Here is a 15,858-nt window from a genome sequence, read left to right on the forward strand (position 1 = left end):
ATATAAAATGTAATATAATTATAATGTAATTTAATATAACAATCATAATATAATGTAATACAGATTATTATTTTATTATAATTTATATTAATTAGTAATTATATTATTAATTACTAATTAATATAAATTATAATAAAATAATAATGTAATATAATAATTATAATATAATGTAATACATATACTAATATAATTGTTAAATACTAATATAAATCAATATAAAATGTAATATAATTATAATGTAATTTAATAATATAACAATTATAATATAATGTAATACACATTATAATAAATATATCAATATTGTCTTATTTATTAATTTTTTTATTTTTCTTATTTGGAAGAGAAGACATTATTATTAATTATTAATCCATTTGGACCCAGAGATGCCAGCCCTGAGTCTCTCAAACCCAGGAGCCAGGAATCATGAGCCAGCAACGCTCCCTTTCCGCCACAAGAGGGCGCCCCAGGACAGGGAAGAATCCCAATCAGCGTCAAGGGGCCGAAGTGCGCCATCTCAGCCACAGGAGGGCGCCCGAGAGAGAGAGCCAGGGACGAGAGCGCCAGAGCGGAATTGCGAGAAGGCTTTGGCGCTGGAGCCATCCTCGTTGGCCGATGGTCTCCAGAGGAGGGCGCCCGAGAGAAGCCTAGCAGCCATTGGCCCTGAAGCCTGCAGTGCGCAAAGGGCGCCACCAGAGGACGGCCGAGAGCAAGGCACCAGGTGGCGCAGCAGCAGAGCCCCCTTTCGCACTACAATTCCCATCAACCCCTGGGAAAACATGGACGCCTCCACCGTCCCTGAGGGACACAGGATGATGGGAATCTCATTCCAAAGCATTTGGAGGGGCTCCAGGCCGCAGAAAGGCTGGCTTTGAGGCGTCCCCCCCCCGCCTTCTGCATCGCCTGGGGATGATGGGAACACCAGTCCAAACCTAGTCTTTTTTAACGGCTCTTGGACAGAGAATGGAGGGCTTGAAGAAGTTGCTTCCCACTTATGGTGACCCTAGATAGGTGATCTAGATACCTATCTATCTGGGGTTGGCATGGCCCTCTGAGGCTGAGAGAGTGTGACTTGTGAGTGTATATAATTATGTATAACCGTGTATACACAATTATATATGTGTATGTTGTATAGATATATTCTCCCCTGGAGGCTCCGGTCCCTCCTCGCTCTCTCTCTCTCTCTCTCTGCTGTGGCTGCTGCACATGCGCAGAAGGAGGAGGCAATGGCAGCCATCGAGAGACCCCAAAAAGGGCCCTGATCCAGTCCAACCCCCTTCTGCCATGCAGGAACTCTCAATCGAAGCATCCCCATTGACAGAAGGCCATCCAGCCTCTGCTTCAAGACCTCCAAAGAAGGAGACTCCACTACACTCCGAGGAAGGAGTGGGTCCTAGTCTCTGGAGCAGCAGAAAAGAAGCTTGCTCCCTCCTGAATAGGACAACCCTCCAAATATCCGAACAGGGCTCTCATATCCCCTCTTAACCGTCTCTTCTCCAGGCTAAACAGCCCTTTCCTCCTAGGGCTTTATGGTCTCCAGACCCTTCACCATTTCGGCCTCCCTCCTTTGGAGACATCCTTCTTAAATTGTGGGGCCAGAACTGGACACAGTGTTATTCCAGGTGGGGCCTGAGCAGAGCAGAATAGAGTGGCACTGGGACTCCCCTCGATCTAGAGACTAGACTTCCACTGATGCAGCCTAGCATCGCATTGGCCTTGTTAGCTGCCGCATCGCACTGTTGACTCAGGTTCCACTTTTGGGCCTCAGGCAGAAAAAACATTCAGTAAACTTCGCCTGAAAGAGCGAAAGAGGCCGAATTCGGGGCTAAGAATGAAGCCAGGGGGGCCGGAAGTGGAGGCACTCGAAGGTCCTTCTTCCGCCGCAGTGCATGCTGGGAGGCGTAGTCGTCAGGCGCCTCTGGGCGGGAAGCAAAACCGCTTTTCCCGTGGTGCCTTGCGCGTGGCTGAGGCGGGGCAGCAGCGGCTCCAGTCATGGCGGCGGCGACGGCGGTGGGTTCTTCGCTGGTGGAGGCGGTGCTGGCCTGCTCTGGCCGCCTGGAGAAGGAGAGCCTCAGCGGCCGCATCTCCCGACTCTCCGGCCGAGTGGAGGAGCTCAAGGTCTGAGGGGAGGGGGCGTGGCTAGGGGAAGAACCAAGCCCCCTGGTGGGCGGGGTTTCACTAGGCCCCTCCTCCTTTTGGACCCCCTTTCGAGGAGAGGGAGGAGCTAAGCTAAGCGCACAGGGGGCGGGGCTTCACTGGGCACCTTTTGGAGCCTCCCTTCTCTGGAAGGCGCTAATTGTCCTCGGGGGCGGGGCTTCTCTGGGCCCCTCCCCCTGTTGGAACCTTCCCTTATTTGGAATCGAGGGCGTGGCCGGAGGGAGGAACTAGGCGCCTATTGGGCCGGGATATAGAGCAGGGCTTCACTAGGCCCCTCCTCCTCCTTTTGCAACATCCCTTATTTGGAAGAGAGGGAGGAGCTATGAACACAGGGGGTGGAGCTTCACTGGGCCCCTCCCCTCTTGGAGCTATATTTGGAAAGAGTGGGGAGCGTGGCTTTATTGGGCTTTTCTTCCTCGTTTTGGAACATTCCTTATTTGGAACTGAGGGGCGGAACGGGGGCATGGCTAGGGGAGGAGTTAAGTACATTGTGGGCAATGGGCCAGTGCTTCACTAGGCCCCTCCTTCTTGTCATGGAGGCTCCCTTTTGGAGAGATGGGGGCGGGGCTGGAGGGAGGAGCTAAGTACTCAGGGGGCGGGGCTTCACTTGGCTTCTGTTGGAATGAGCTATGCACCTGGTGGGCGGTGCTTCACTAGGTCCCTCCTCCTTATGGAACCTCCTTTTTTAGGAGAAGGGAGGAGCTAAGCACTTAGTGGGCGGGGCCATAGGGGTGGATACAGGGGCAGGGCTTCAATAGGCTCCTCCTCTTTTTGGAACCTCCCTTCCCTTGAAGAGAGAAAGGAAGGAGGAGGGTTCCTGAGCATGTGCAGAGTTCTGAAATGGAGGCGTAGTGGGAGGGAATTCGTTTTTTTTAATGTCATCCCAGCAATAAGGTGCTTGGACTGAAGTGCCTCTGAGCATGCGCAAAGGGTTCCTGCCTTCCTCCTAATAATACTTTGGCTGGAGGAGCAATTTCTATAGGCTGCCTTGAGTCTCGCTCTTGGGGGGAGGAGGAATAACACAGTGTTTCCCAAACTTTGTTTCTCCGGCTGTTTTTGGACTACAACTCCCAGAAGCCCTGGCCATTTGGGCTAACCGTCAGGGATTCTGGGAGGTGTAGTCCACATGTTTGGAGGACCAAAGTTTTGGGAAACACAAGGGACTGATGGGTCGGCTTGGAAAAGGGCTGTTTGCAGGGTCTGCTTTGTGTTGACTCTCCCTGGCTTCCTTCCTCGCAGGACGAGGTTTGCAGCGTGATCCACCAGCGTTACGTGGAGTTCCTTCCCAGCATGCAGAGCGCCACGGACCTGGAGTCCCAAGTGCAGGAGCTGTCTGGGAACATCAACCAGCTCAAGATGAGGATCGAGAACGAGGTGAGAGCGGAGCAGATCCCATTCTTAGGAGGATAGACAGGGCATGTCTTCAAACACTTTCTCTGGTCGTTTGTCTCTTTCCTGCCCTGGGCAGGTAATACCTTTCGGATTGGGAAAAGCAAGCTATAGACCGGATAAACTGTTAGAACAAGGTGCCTTTAAAGTGTTGTGAAATACTTTGTGTGGCTGTAATTAATGAGACGTAGCACTTGGCGTGACGCATAGGCTTGTAATAGAGATGGCGTCATACTAAGCGGCAACAGGTGATGACCATTAGGCAACTCTCTCTATAATTGCACCGAGACTCAGGGTTGAAGTGGTTTGGAGAGAGTGGATTGTCAATGGTTGTTTGGATTGTTGGGTTGAAGCTGTATTACAACATGCAGCGTAAGTTGATGGGAGTCGGGGGCAGTGTTTGTACGTAATCGTACATACAGTGCACCCGCGCCATAGGTGGCTTTAACCTTATGTGGAAGGCAAGCCCCGTTTAAAACAATGGCATGTGTGCCCGCTATGCACACATACACGTGCCTCTGCGCATGGCAGCACACACCTATTCTTTTAAATAGGGCTTGAGCATATGCGTTTTTCCTTTCATGTGTGTGTGTGTGTGGGGGGGGGTCTGGAACAGATTCTTCCATGTATTTTAAGGGTCCGCTATACTGCAATGTCTGATAAAGAACCTCCAAGGACTTGGAAGATAGCAACAAGTGTCTGTGAGTTTATATTCAAGTGTGGTCAGTGTATTGCCAATACTTAAACTGTTTAGGCATTTGGAGGGGTGTCATACTGAGGAAGGAGCAAGCTTATTTTCAGCAGCTGCTGAGAATAGGACACAATGGAGCAATGGGTGCAAACTGCAGGAAAAGAGATTCCACCTAAACATTAGGAGGAACTTTCTGCCAGTGAGAGCTGTTTGACAGTGGAACACACTCCTTTGGAGATTTTGGTGGAGTCTCCTCCTTTGGAGGCTGTTTTTAAACAGAGGCTGGATGGCATTCTTTTGGTGGATGTTTTGACTGTGAGTTCCTGCATGGCAGAATGGGGTTGAACTGGATGGCCCCTGGGGTCTCTACCAACTCTATGATTCTGTGAAACTGAACCAGTGCTTCTGCATTTTGCTACAGTAAAGCTGCTTGTGAGGGTGTGTGCCTCAGATAGTGTTGTATGTTGGCATCTCTGGTGGGCCAAAGAGTTTTGTTTTTGTTACTGCACATCCAGCAGGATAGAAGAGAGCCAACATAATTAAATAATAAATGGCTAAATAGTATTTGCATCCCCAAAACGGCATGTGTCCTTGGGGTCTTTTCCAGGTTCAACATGACCTTAATGTGGCCATTGCAGAATTTGCTGAGCTGAAGCAGCAGCTGGAGAGAGACACGCTTATTCTGACTGTGCTGAAACAGCTTCAGGAGGTGAGAGCCAGTGAGGAATCCTGTCTTACCCTCATTGCCATCGTTGCCCTTTTTGGCTTCCCCCTTTATACTTTTTATTTGGAGTTTATTCTTAGCAGTCAGTGACTGTTCCTTTTCCTTTTCATAGTTTGACACTGCTCTCAAGCAATTGAACATCTTGCTGCCGCAGAAGAAGTATATGTCCGCTGCGCACCAGCTGACCAAGGTAATGCCCAAAATCTTGGGGATTCCCTGTCTGTCTGTGATGCTCGCCCTCTTTTGTGGCTTCCTGTGATTGCTTCAGAGTTGGTTCGCTTGCCCATTTATCACTACGCTCGTCTCTCCACATTTGCGGCTTAGACTTGCAGATTTGGTTATTCACAGATTTTATTAATACGTTCTCTCTAGGACTATCTAGATCCTCCAGTGCAACTCTATGGTCAACTTTAAGCAACTGAAGGACCTAGAGATTCCCAGAGAGAACACTCCACTAGGCATTTGTAGCTTCTCCAGCGCAATGCTATGGTTAGTGCCTGGCAGATGTTGACCACAGAGTTGCATGGAGGGCCTAGTGTTTTTGTTGTTTGCAGGTTTTCCACATTCATGGGGGTCCTGTGCCCCTAACCCCAGTGAATGTGGAGGGATGAGGGTATTTCTCTTTCCCTTTCTGCCAGGCCAGGAGGAATATGAAGGCGATGGAATCTCGCCGCGGCTTTGAGCTGAAGATTCTCAAGGCCCTGAGCAGGGAACTCACGATACAATCCGAAAACATCCTATACCTTTTGGGTCAAGAGTGGCAGCAAATGACAGTGTGGAACCTCCCTCAGTCGAAAGGTATAAGAACTTTTTGGTGTGTTTTATTTTTTAACATCTGTTTGGTATGACTTTATTGCAGGGCAAGGAGAAAAGGACAGTTTTGGCACTGACCAGTCCCAGGACAAGGTGCAGAGCACCACATTCCCTGCGTACTGAAAGTTCATGATTTATGGAAGCTGTAGGCTTGAACCCAGGGCTTTCTGCAGAAAGAGCATGTTCTCTGCCACTGAATTGCAGTCTCTCCTTAAAATAAATACACAGGGTGGAAATGGGAACTGTTTCGAGTCAACAGTGGTTGCAACCTTGCATGCGAAACTGATTGTAAATAGTATCAAACCCTGGAAAAAACAGGCCAGAAAGGATATCCTCATTACGATTTTTCATGTTGTCTGTCTTCGTGATTTGGAAGCGCAGTGTTTGCTCAAACAGATTGGTCTGTGCTACTTCCTCCCTAGAAATTGGCAGTTTGGAATCGGCTACACAAACGGAGCTGCATTTGTCCAGGGCACTGCCCAAGGATGGCATGGTTACTGGCCCAACAGTGACATCCGTGCTGCAGGCGTTTGCTATACTAGGGGAGCTGCGTTCCAAGTTCAAGCACTTTGGTAAGCCATTTTCACCTGCAAAAGCAGCTTGTGATTGGGAGGATTGTGGAAAGCATTTGAGCTCTGTAACTAAACAGTGCTTGACTAGACAACTAAGCTAACAGCATCCCAGATTCTGATTAAATTTGTCCCTCCCCGATCAATTAAAATCAGAGAGCTGTTCCACTCTTACCCTCTGCCCAATCTGTACTTGACCGTCCTTGCAATTGCAATTTCTGTATCCTCCTGGCACCTGCTCTCCTCTTTTACCTCTCAGTCAGGGATGGCGCTATACTTTCCAAGCAGTGGTGATGCTTCTCTTGGTTATGGCACCTGCATCTTTAGCTCCCTTCTTCAGGATAATATCATTGGCTTTATGTAAAAGTAGTAGTAGGAGATCTAGAGACTCAGTATTGCACAGGGGTCTCTGTGATCTGAAAGTTCATATAGGGATAGATCCATCCAGTAGGGTGGCTCAGTGTTTTGCAGTTACAGTAATTTAACACCAGTAATTCAGAAACAGACAAATTCAGGGGGTTCAAGGGGCCAATTTGCTGCTCCAGAACCCTCTGGGGGAATCAAACAGATTGTCAAAAGAGCAGGGAAGGGACATTAACTGGCTACAGCTGGAAGCCCATTTGTTTTGCAAAACAGTCTTTTATTTTCATTTTCTGAATGCTTAACTATGTAAGGAGTCTTTGCTTCCTATTTAAAATATGAACCACCATATTTGGAAGTTTTTTCTTTTGGCAAAAAATGGTTGACATGAGAGAGTGTGAGTGGGAGAAGATCAGGTTTTTCAAAAGGCCTTGGAGTCCACGCTTTACTTACTCCTCACTTCCCCGTAGTAAGTGAAGGAAAAGATTTAACTAAACACAAAACAGATGCAAAGCTGACACAGTGGTCCCTGTTTCCTGAGTGGAAATCCCATCCACCTTTCCTCTTGGCAACCTGCCTATGAAGCCCAGCTGATGGTCTCTTGTTTCCCTCCCTCCCTTCCTTCTGCCAGGACAGCTATTGCTGAAGCACATCCTCAAGCCGTTGATCTCCCACCCGTCGCTACGTCCCTGCCTGGAAGAGCGGGCTGATGCTGTCACGCTGAGGTTCGAGTCGGTGGGCTCCAATCTGGGCCATCCATCACCTGTGGAGGTCTTTTCAAAGCTCAAGTTGGTCCTCAGAATCCTTCACAAGTATCAGTTGGGTGAGTAGCTGCTGGCCAGGAGGAGGAGAAGACCTGCATGTCTGATGCAGTCAAGGGCAGAACATGAGAAAGTAGCCTTTTTTGACTGGTGCTCCACTTGCCGGTTGCAAGGCAGGAAGGGAGCATCTTTGCACCAGCAGCAGCAGAAAATGGAAAAGTAACTTCTTTAAGTCCTGAGTAGGAATGGGTCATAAGAATGCCTTGCATTTTTCTGCATTTATGAAGCTATAAGGAGGTGAGAGAGTACAAACACAAATAGGGATGAAATGCTCTTTCTTGGCTTGCAAGTGCTGATGCCCATTTCCCAGCAATTTCCCCTCAGGTGTGCTGGTTCACTTCCCAGGGCACTGGAAAGAAGGGGACAGTATCTAATGTTCTGGTCCTAAACATCCTTCATCTTCCCCAGATGTCCCCCTTGAGCATGGTGTTGAAGAGGAGGAGGAGAAGGACGACGACAACAGCCCCAGGCTTGTCTTGGCAGAGGCGCTGGGCAATGTGATCTGGAAGGAGATGTCTGACTGCCTCATCCGGGATTGCCTGGTGCATTCAATCCCAAAGAACAGCAGCAAACTAGGACAATATAGCGAGGTGAGTGAGTGCTGCACCCTTTCAGCTCAGGGTGATAGAAAGCATGAGAAAAGCTACTGGAAGAGTTAACTTCCCGGGTCTGCTTTCAGAGTTGTAAAGTAAAAGTGGGCAAAGTGTGGCTGTGGGACAGTGTTTGGTCCCTGAAAGCTGTTTTAGTGGCTTTCCCTCAACACCCCTTTCCCCCAGTTGCCAGGTTTCCCTTTTCAAGGCCAACAACAACAAATCATCTTATTAGCAGTTCACCTTTTTGAAGTTGAATGGACCTCCTGCACCATTTAACATTACAAGTGGCCTGTTTGTCAAAACTCGAGGTTAACTTCTAGCCACTTCCAGTTTCCTTTTCCATTTCTGGTGCAAGCAGTCTGTGTAACACCCCAACAGTGTCCAGAATGCCTAGATCCATCCCTGATAGAAACATTTTCATAGAGGATTAAGATGAAAAAAGCTGGGTATAGCATGTTCACAGCTCTTGACTGGCTCTTTGCAGGCCTTTCCTGTAGTGAGTAGGCTTGGGTTTTCACTGCACAAGCATACTGAACTTACATATTACTAAGCCACTGTGACATTTGCTCTGCCTCACACTCCTTAGGTTATTAAAGCTGCAGAGGAATTTGAAGAAGCCTTGAAGGACATGCGGTTCCTGAAGGAAGATTCCACTGACCTCTTGACCTATGCCCGCAATGTCAATGGCCACTTTGCTGACAAGAAGTGCCAGGATGTCATAGTGGCAGCAAGAAGTTTAATGACGTCGGAAATACACAATACCATAAAGGTATCTGAGCAAAGACCCTCTGGATGTTTCTTCCAGCGCTGGAGTTCTATGTAATCTACAGGAAATACAAGATTCCCAACATTTGCCTTTTCATTCAGAGCCAAGATCACTGACTACAAGCCTAGTCAACTTCTGTTGTTTCCCTAAATATTTACATAATAATCTTTTATTTGTGGGTTGTGCTTGTATTCCCTTAATCAGATGTTGAGGACCATTTGGCATTTTCGTGCCCTTTTTAAATACTGTATTTCTTAGCTTCAGCAATGCAACATTGGTGTTGTGGCATGTTAGACGCACAGATCTCAGTTCAAATGTGCATTCTAGTCATAATGCACTTGCACTCCCTTAGCCAAATATACCTCACACCAAGTAGTTATTGGAATTAAAGGTGGGGAGGTGGGGGAGAGAAGGAGTGTGTGTGTGTGTGTGTGTGTGTGTGTGTGTGTGTGTGTAAAATATGGAGATCATAGGAGGATGGACAGTATATAAATGAGATGCAGCACTAGGACTCCTTGACCGTTCATTTATTATGTAAGTGTGGTTAGAATTCCTGGAGGAGCCATGAAAGTCAAATTATTTTTGAAAAGAATTCAGTTACTTCCTAAAGGCTAACCAATTTATTGTGGCATCCATGCTTGACATCTATCAGTTGCTGTACCGCTTTTTGGGTTCTTCTACAAGGCTCTTTAACTGTACACTTCTGGAATTTCCTAAAATGGCTTGACTGTCCATGCACCCTTATCTGCCCTTTTTCCTTCCCCATTTTCTCTCCATGTTAGGTCCTAAACTGCTGTGCATTTTCCATTTATCCTCCCAGGTGACTCCAGACTCTTCAGTAACTCTGCCTCCATTGCCTGATCCTGGAGCAGGAGACCAGTCAAAGGCACTGAAAACTCCTGATGCTCTTCTTAAGCAAGCGGCCAGTTTGGAGAATGAGGCCAGGCTGAGCCGGCACACTTTGTCCTTTCCCACTTGCCGCATCAGTGATTCCGTCCAAAAATTGATGACGTTGGCTTACCAGACACTTCAGGAGGCCTCAGCCAGCATGGATCAGTAGTAAGGAATCTGAGTTAATTATTTGGGCTGGACCAGGAAAGCACATTGACACTCCCCCACCAAAGAAATCCTTCAGGAACATAGCCTTTCCCTGCTATAAATGGCACAGGAAGTGATGGTGGGGATGGAGTGGGAGTGCTTTGTGATGCTTCACATGTTTAGAGAGGGGTTCTGAATAACTAGGGGGCAAAAAGTGTCTGAAAATTGTGGTTTTAAAACTATGAGCACAGGCCTGTATGCTTTCATTTCATCAGTCACTGTCTTTATTTTTCATATTGTTCACTGCACCATCCAGGGTTTACAAACTAGAGATTCCTTATCTGCCACGTTGATGCTGGCTATTTAGTTACCAAGCAAGGGTTGCTATCCTTTCCACATGTACCATACAGTTAGTCAATCTTCATTCCCCCTTCCAAGTGATTTTTTTTTTGTTAAAGCCATGTTGCTTCTGGCTAACTGTGAGCATCAACAGGATTTCTCTGCTTCTCTCCCCCTGTAGCCGTCTTCAGCTGTTCTACTCAGTGCGGAACATCTTCCTCTTGTTCTGTGATGTGGTGCCGATGTATCACAAGTGAGTGGTCTGCTTTGTTAACAGAGAATAGTTGTGTGTGTGTGTAAATAAAAATGCAGCCCTGCTGTACCCATAGCTTTGCTATATCTGAGTTTATTAGGTCTTCGTCTCCTTCCTTTTTCCTCTCCAGTTTGGAGAGGTGAGGCTCATTCTATTTGGGAAGGCCTGTGCAGTGCATGACCTTTGCAGGAGCCTTTTAGTACTAAGAACATATGCATTCTTCTGTTACAATTCCCAGTAGGCTCGCCTTTAGGGCCTGGGAGAGGATGCTGGGTGTGATAGTCCAATTTCTTTTCCCCATAGCTCTGTGGAAACATTAAGTGAGATCCAGTGAGTAACTTGCTGGCAACCACTTGATGAATTCGTAGGTGGAATTGTTTTCATCCTTTGCAGTTCTTTCTGCATCGTTTCAAAGCCATTGTCTTTACCTGTTTACATTAAAAGAGTTTTCCCAGCCACAGTAGCTTTGTCCTCTTTAGATAATTGTAGTTCAGAGGAAAATCCCCCAAAGGATGATGACCAATTGTCTGCAAATAGTACTTGCTAAAGTTTTTCCTCCCTCCTGCTTAGAGAGAATCTTCAGAAACTTCCCCAGCTGGCTGCTATCCACCATAACAACTGTATGTACATTGCCCACCATCTCCTAACTCTGGGCCACCAGTTCCGAGGCCACCTGAATGATATGACAGCCACCTTTGTGGACTTGGTGCCTGGATTCAGGAAGCTTGGTGAGTCTAGGGCAGATAAACCTATGCCCATTTTCCTTATGTTTGTTCATCTGTCTAGCTGAGGCTTCTAAAACTGCTTATAATGAAAAACACACATAGATATTATAACCACAGTGATCTCTGTGTGGGGGGGAGAGAGTTGGAGAGAATTGTGTGTTCCCTGTAGTACTCTGCAGAGAGAAAGCCAGCATGGTGTAGTGGTTTAAGTGTTGGACTATGGCTCTGGAGACCAGGATTTGAATCATGCACTCAGCTATGAAAACCCTCTGGGTAACCTTAGGCAAGTCATACATTCTTAGCCTCAGAAGAAGGCAAAGGCAACCCACTCACCCAACAAATCATGCCAAGAAACCCTGTGATATGGTCACCTCAAGGTCACCATAAATGGGAGACAACTTGAAGGCACACAACAAGTGCACTTCTGCAGGGATAAATCCAGTATAGCAAGAAGAAGTAGATGTTGGGATGTTCAGAACCATAGGAGACTTCAGAGTCAAAGAAGGACCATCCAGGAACAACCCCATGTTTCCTTTTCCTCAGGAATGGAGTGTTTTGTGGCCCAGATGCGAGTGCAGAAGGAAGAGCTGCTGGAGCGACTATCAAGCGCGAGGAGTTTCTCTAATGTGGACGACGAGGACAACTACTCTGCAGCAAACAAAGCTATACGGCAGGTTTGTGAGAAATTTAGTCTTCTCTGTCAGAGACCACTGGTGCTACAATAAACCACAAATTCCAGAATTCCATAGCATTGAACCAGCCTGACTCCACTCCAGACCTAACCCCAAATCCAAAGTGATGTTCATAAAATTTCTCCAGCTCTTCTGGATTTATATTTGACTGCGTTTGATAAGGCCTTTCTTCTGTGCAGCCTCAGTTTGTTGCTGGATGATTTTCATTGGATGTCCCTGAGTAGTATTATAAGAGTGGGAAGAAACTCTTCTTATTTTTAGTATGTGCTTTCTCCTACTCATGCATAACTTTGTAAATGGTTTCCCCATCCCAGCCCACCCCCAGCAGTGTCATGTTTTTGTTACTTTGGTAGTTGTTTACCTTGGTCTGTGCATGCTGGTGCCATTCCTTTGCAGGTCTTACACCAACTGAAGAGGCTGGGCAAAGTCTGGCAAGATGTCCTTCCTGTGAATGTCTACTGCAAGGCCATGGGGACCCTGCTTAACATGGCCCTCACTGAGATTTTGAACAGAATTACTGCCTTGGAGGTGAGGACTGTGTGCATAGCAGGTGACTTCTCTGTGTGGCTTTTCTCCCTGCTCTAGATTCAGCTGCTACTCAAGTCCAGTTTGGCTGTACTGATGGATATACCCTTCTCAGCTTCCTTGATAAGTGCTAGTATTGCTTAAAGTGTCTTTGCAACACTGGTGTAAAATAAATGCCAGGGTTCTCCTGAGACGTAACTTCTCCCAACATAAGATTTGGTGGTGGTAGAAATGATCGTGGAAAAACTTGACTGTGAACATCTATAGTTGGTGCAGATTTGGGTCACTCAGGAACAGAGCCTGGAAAAGATGCTTTTTCAGTTTCTCTTGTCCCTCAGCAAGCATAGCCAATTGGCTGGGGGGGGGGTGTCTGGGAGTTGTAGTCCCAAAAGGTAACTTTTGATTGTTCTGCTAAGGAGTTCAGGTAATCCGGACACAGCTTCTGTTTCTTGTGCGAAAATGCCTCAAACCTGCTACTTGGAATAGCTCACAGCTCACCTATAGACAGAGTAATGAGAAAGGCCTTAGAAAATTTCTGTAAACAAGAGTTTGAGCTGAATAAATCAGGGTTCTTTCTAAATTGACTATGTCATGGGGAATTTAGGACTGGTGTCACCCATACTCTTTTCCGTCCTAATGGCTCCTTCTAAATCTCATTGCAGGACATCTCTGCTGAGAACGCTGACCGATTGCATGTCCTATGCCAGATCATGGTGGATGAGGGGCCTGGCGTGTTTGTGCCCCTGCCAGGAGAAGAGCAGAACAGGCCCTTCCAAGAAGAGGTCCCAGTCTACGTGCCAAAATGGATGACATTCAGGGAGCTCATGCTAGTGCTGCAGGCCAGTCTGCAAGAAATAGTGGACAGGTGAGTATCTCTTTGAACCTCCCCTAGTTAGGTGGGTGGATGAACAAGACACGGAAGAGATGGCCAAGATGACAGTGGCAGAGCAGGTGTGAGTATCATGGAGCTTGAGGAGTGGGGATCACATGCCACCCTGGGAGGGTACCCTGTGGTACCTGGGCACTGAAATTATTGGGTGGGGTGGTGGTTTTTGAATCCATTTTTTTCTTTTGCCAGAAATATACTCCAAGGACTAATCTACACTGCAGAATTAATGCTGTTTGACATTGCTTTAACTTCCATGGCTCAATGCAATGGACATCTAGAGTTTGTAGCTCTGTGAGATACTTAGCCTTTTCTGGCAGAGCACTCTGGTGCCCCAACAAACTACAAATCCCAAGGTTCCATAGCATGGAACCATGACAGTTAAAGCGGTGTCAAAGTGAATTATTTCTGCAGGGCAGATGAAGCCCAGGAGACCCATTTTAGCCCTCTGACACACACAGCATTTTCCCAACCCCATCGGAACAGTGACACAACAGGGTCAGGCTTATATGGCCTTTTTTTGGTGCCCTTTGCCAATTAAAACCACATTGGGGCTATGAAAGCAAAACACCACTTTTTGCTCATTTGGCATCATTTATTTTTCTAAGATCCAGATTTCTAAAAGAATTGGGGTTAAAAAAGAAACGCAAAAAAGATTCTTAATAAAGGCTTTAAGCCCTGATCTGGTAGTCATTAGAAAGCCACAACCAAAAAGAGTTTGGGAGGCCCGCTAAGGATACCAAAAATGCTGTCCTTTTATTCCCTTTCCCCAGCTTCTTAACTAACTGCCCTTTCCTTCTTCTTTTCTCTGTCTTTCCAAGGTGGGCTGATGGCAAAGGGCCCCTTGCAGCTGAGTTTTCCCCAGGCGAGGTGAAGAACCTGATACGAGCCTTGTTCCAGAACACAGAGCGGAGGGCGGCTGCCCTGGCAAAGATCAAATAGCGTTAAAGACTCCCTTCTCCTCCTAAACGGTCTTCCTGGGCGCGTGGCATTTGGCACAGCCTGTGGCGCCTGTTCTTCCTCCAACTTGACTATTTCCCTGTCCTCAGCCCCAAAGTACCTCCTGGCATTTGTATGCCAGGGTTTCCTATCGGTCAGGCCTATGTGTTCACTGGAGCATAAAGTGACACACTGGCCAAGGTACTAGTTAGCCTGAGGCCTCCAAAGACAATGGCCTGATGTGGTTCCCCCAGAAGGAAAATGGCCCTGCTTGACTATAAACTCCTGGTGTTCAGCTCTTTCCAGCGTTCCCCCTTGACTTGCTTCAGGTAGTTTGGTGCAGGGTCTGTTTGGGTCTGGTGGGCCTTGTAGCCAACCAACCTGCCTCAGGGCTACCTTTGCCCAGGCCATTCTGAGGCAAAGGGTGGCTTGTGAATCCATGTGGAACAGCACCTATGCAGTTTCTTTTTAAAAGGGGGCACCCTTTGTGTCTCTTACCTCATCTCTTTTGCAAACACAAGACTTGAAAAATAAATAATAAAAATCTCTCAGCGGCCTTTCTGAGGCTTTTAAAAGTGCCAAAATGTAAGTAACCCTGCTACTCTCTTAGGAAACTCTATACAGCCAGGCCTCCAAAGGAGGAGGCAGGTGTTTCTCCTCTGCTATGTTCCATATCTAAAAAGCTTTTGTCTGGAGAAGAGAGAATGGGATCGTTCTGTTCTCCAGGTCAGGTGCAGTGTCTGCAGCAGAGAAGCCTATGTATGTTCCTGACTGCATGGAAGCCCCTTGCACTCAACATGCTTAGTCTCCTCTGTTGCAGACAATATACACAAGGCATCAAGTGTTCAGATGCTGAGACCTGTAACATACTCCATGTTGGTTGTGCATGTATATGTGTCTGTGGCTGGTGAAAGCTATGCACAGAGAGCATCTTTGAAGTCAAAGCCCATTGCTCCTATAAGCATCCTCACCTTTCACTTAGCAAATCTGTGGTGCCTACTCTATTCTTTTCTCCTTCCCATAGAGAATCGGAAATCAGTTGTCAGAATGGGAGCTTTGTGATTTTTAGTTTCTTTGACAATGGGGATTGGAGAGTGTCTTTTGGAGTAACTCCACTCCTTTTTCATTCCCCCCTCTTTGGCATTAAAAAATTAACAACACAATCTCCATGTGTTGGTTCAAAGGCTGAAACCCAAAAGTGGGGTCTGGGGGCGGAGGGGAGGAAAGACGGTTGGTTGAATCACTTGGAATAATGAATAATAATTCTTATGAAATGTTTTGTATTTTATTCTGTTGCAATGAGCTAACTTGTATTACACCCTCAGGCTGGTTTGATGCCCCCCCCCCCAAATTTGACTCAACCTAGGTTATTAAATATGCATCTAAGGCTCAAGCATCACTGAAGCCTCTCTGCTTCTTCCGGGCTGATGGCTGACAATTACTACTTCCTTTCTCCTTGCATACCATACAAAGCATCCTAGTTACCAAAAAACTTGCACAGCTCCCTCCCTCACTTCTGGTGAGAGAGATTTGAAGTGCAGAGGGGAAATGGCCAAAGAGAAATGTTTGGGATCACTTTGC

General features: G+C 47.0%; 1 protein-coding gene across 2 annotated transcripts; it reads left to right on the forward strand.

Moving 5' to 3' along the window:
- The first annotated feature begins 1,962 nt into the window (after positions 1 to 1,962).
- On the forward strand, positions 1,963 to 15,670 carry LOC149306918 (centromere/kinetochore protein zw10 homolog). 2 transcript variants are annotated; one of them, XM_089537684.1, is made up of 16 exons: positions 1,963 to 2,115; positions 3,394 to 3,528; positions 4,842 to 4,943; positions 5,071 to 5,148; positions 5,597 to 5,756; positions 6,194 to 6,343; positions 7,332 to 7,523; positions 7,930 to 8,111; positions 8,701 to 8,883; positions 9,701 to 9,939; positions 10,439 to 10,510; positions 11,081 to 11,238; positions 11,779 to 11,909; positions 12,324 to 12,455; positions 13,115 to 13,317; positions 14,160 to 15,670. In XM_089537684.1, the coding sequence occupies exons 1-16, from the start codon at positions 1,990 to 1,992 to the stop codon at positions 14,278 to 14,280; spliced, it is 2,364 nt and encodes a 787-aa protein (XP_089393810.1). In that variant the 5' UTR covers positions 1,963 to 1,989; the 3' UTR covers positions 14,281 to 15,670. The 2 variants fall into 2 exon arrangements, with proteins under 2 accessions (XP_089393810.1, XP_089393811.1); XM_089537685.1 differs by lacking the exon at positions 12,324 to 12,455.
- The last annotated feature ends 188 nt before the right edge of the window (positions 15,671 to 15,858 follow it).

This window comes from Sceloporus occidentalis, unplaced genomic scaffold, assembly GCF_023333645.1.
Source record: "Sceloporus occidentalis isolate IW3139 unplaced genomic scaffold, rSceOcc1.0.p SCAF_9, whole genome shotgun sequence".
NCBI classification, from domain to species: Eukaryota; Metazoa; Chordata; class Lepidosauria; order Squamata; family Phrynosomatidae; genus Sceloporus; species Sceloporus occidentalis.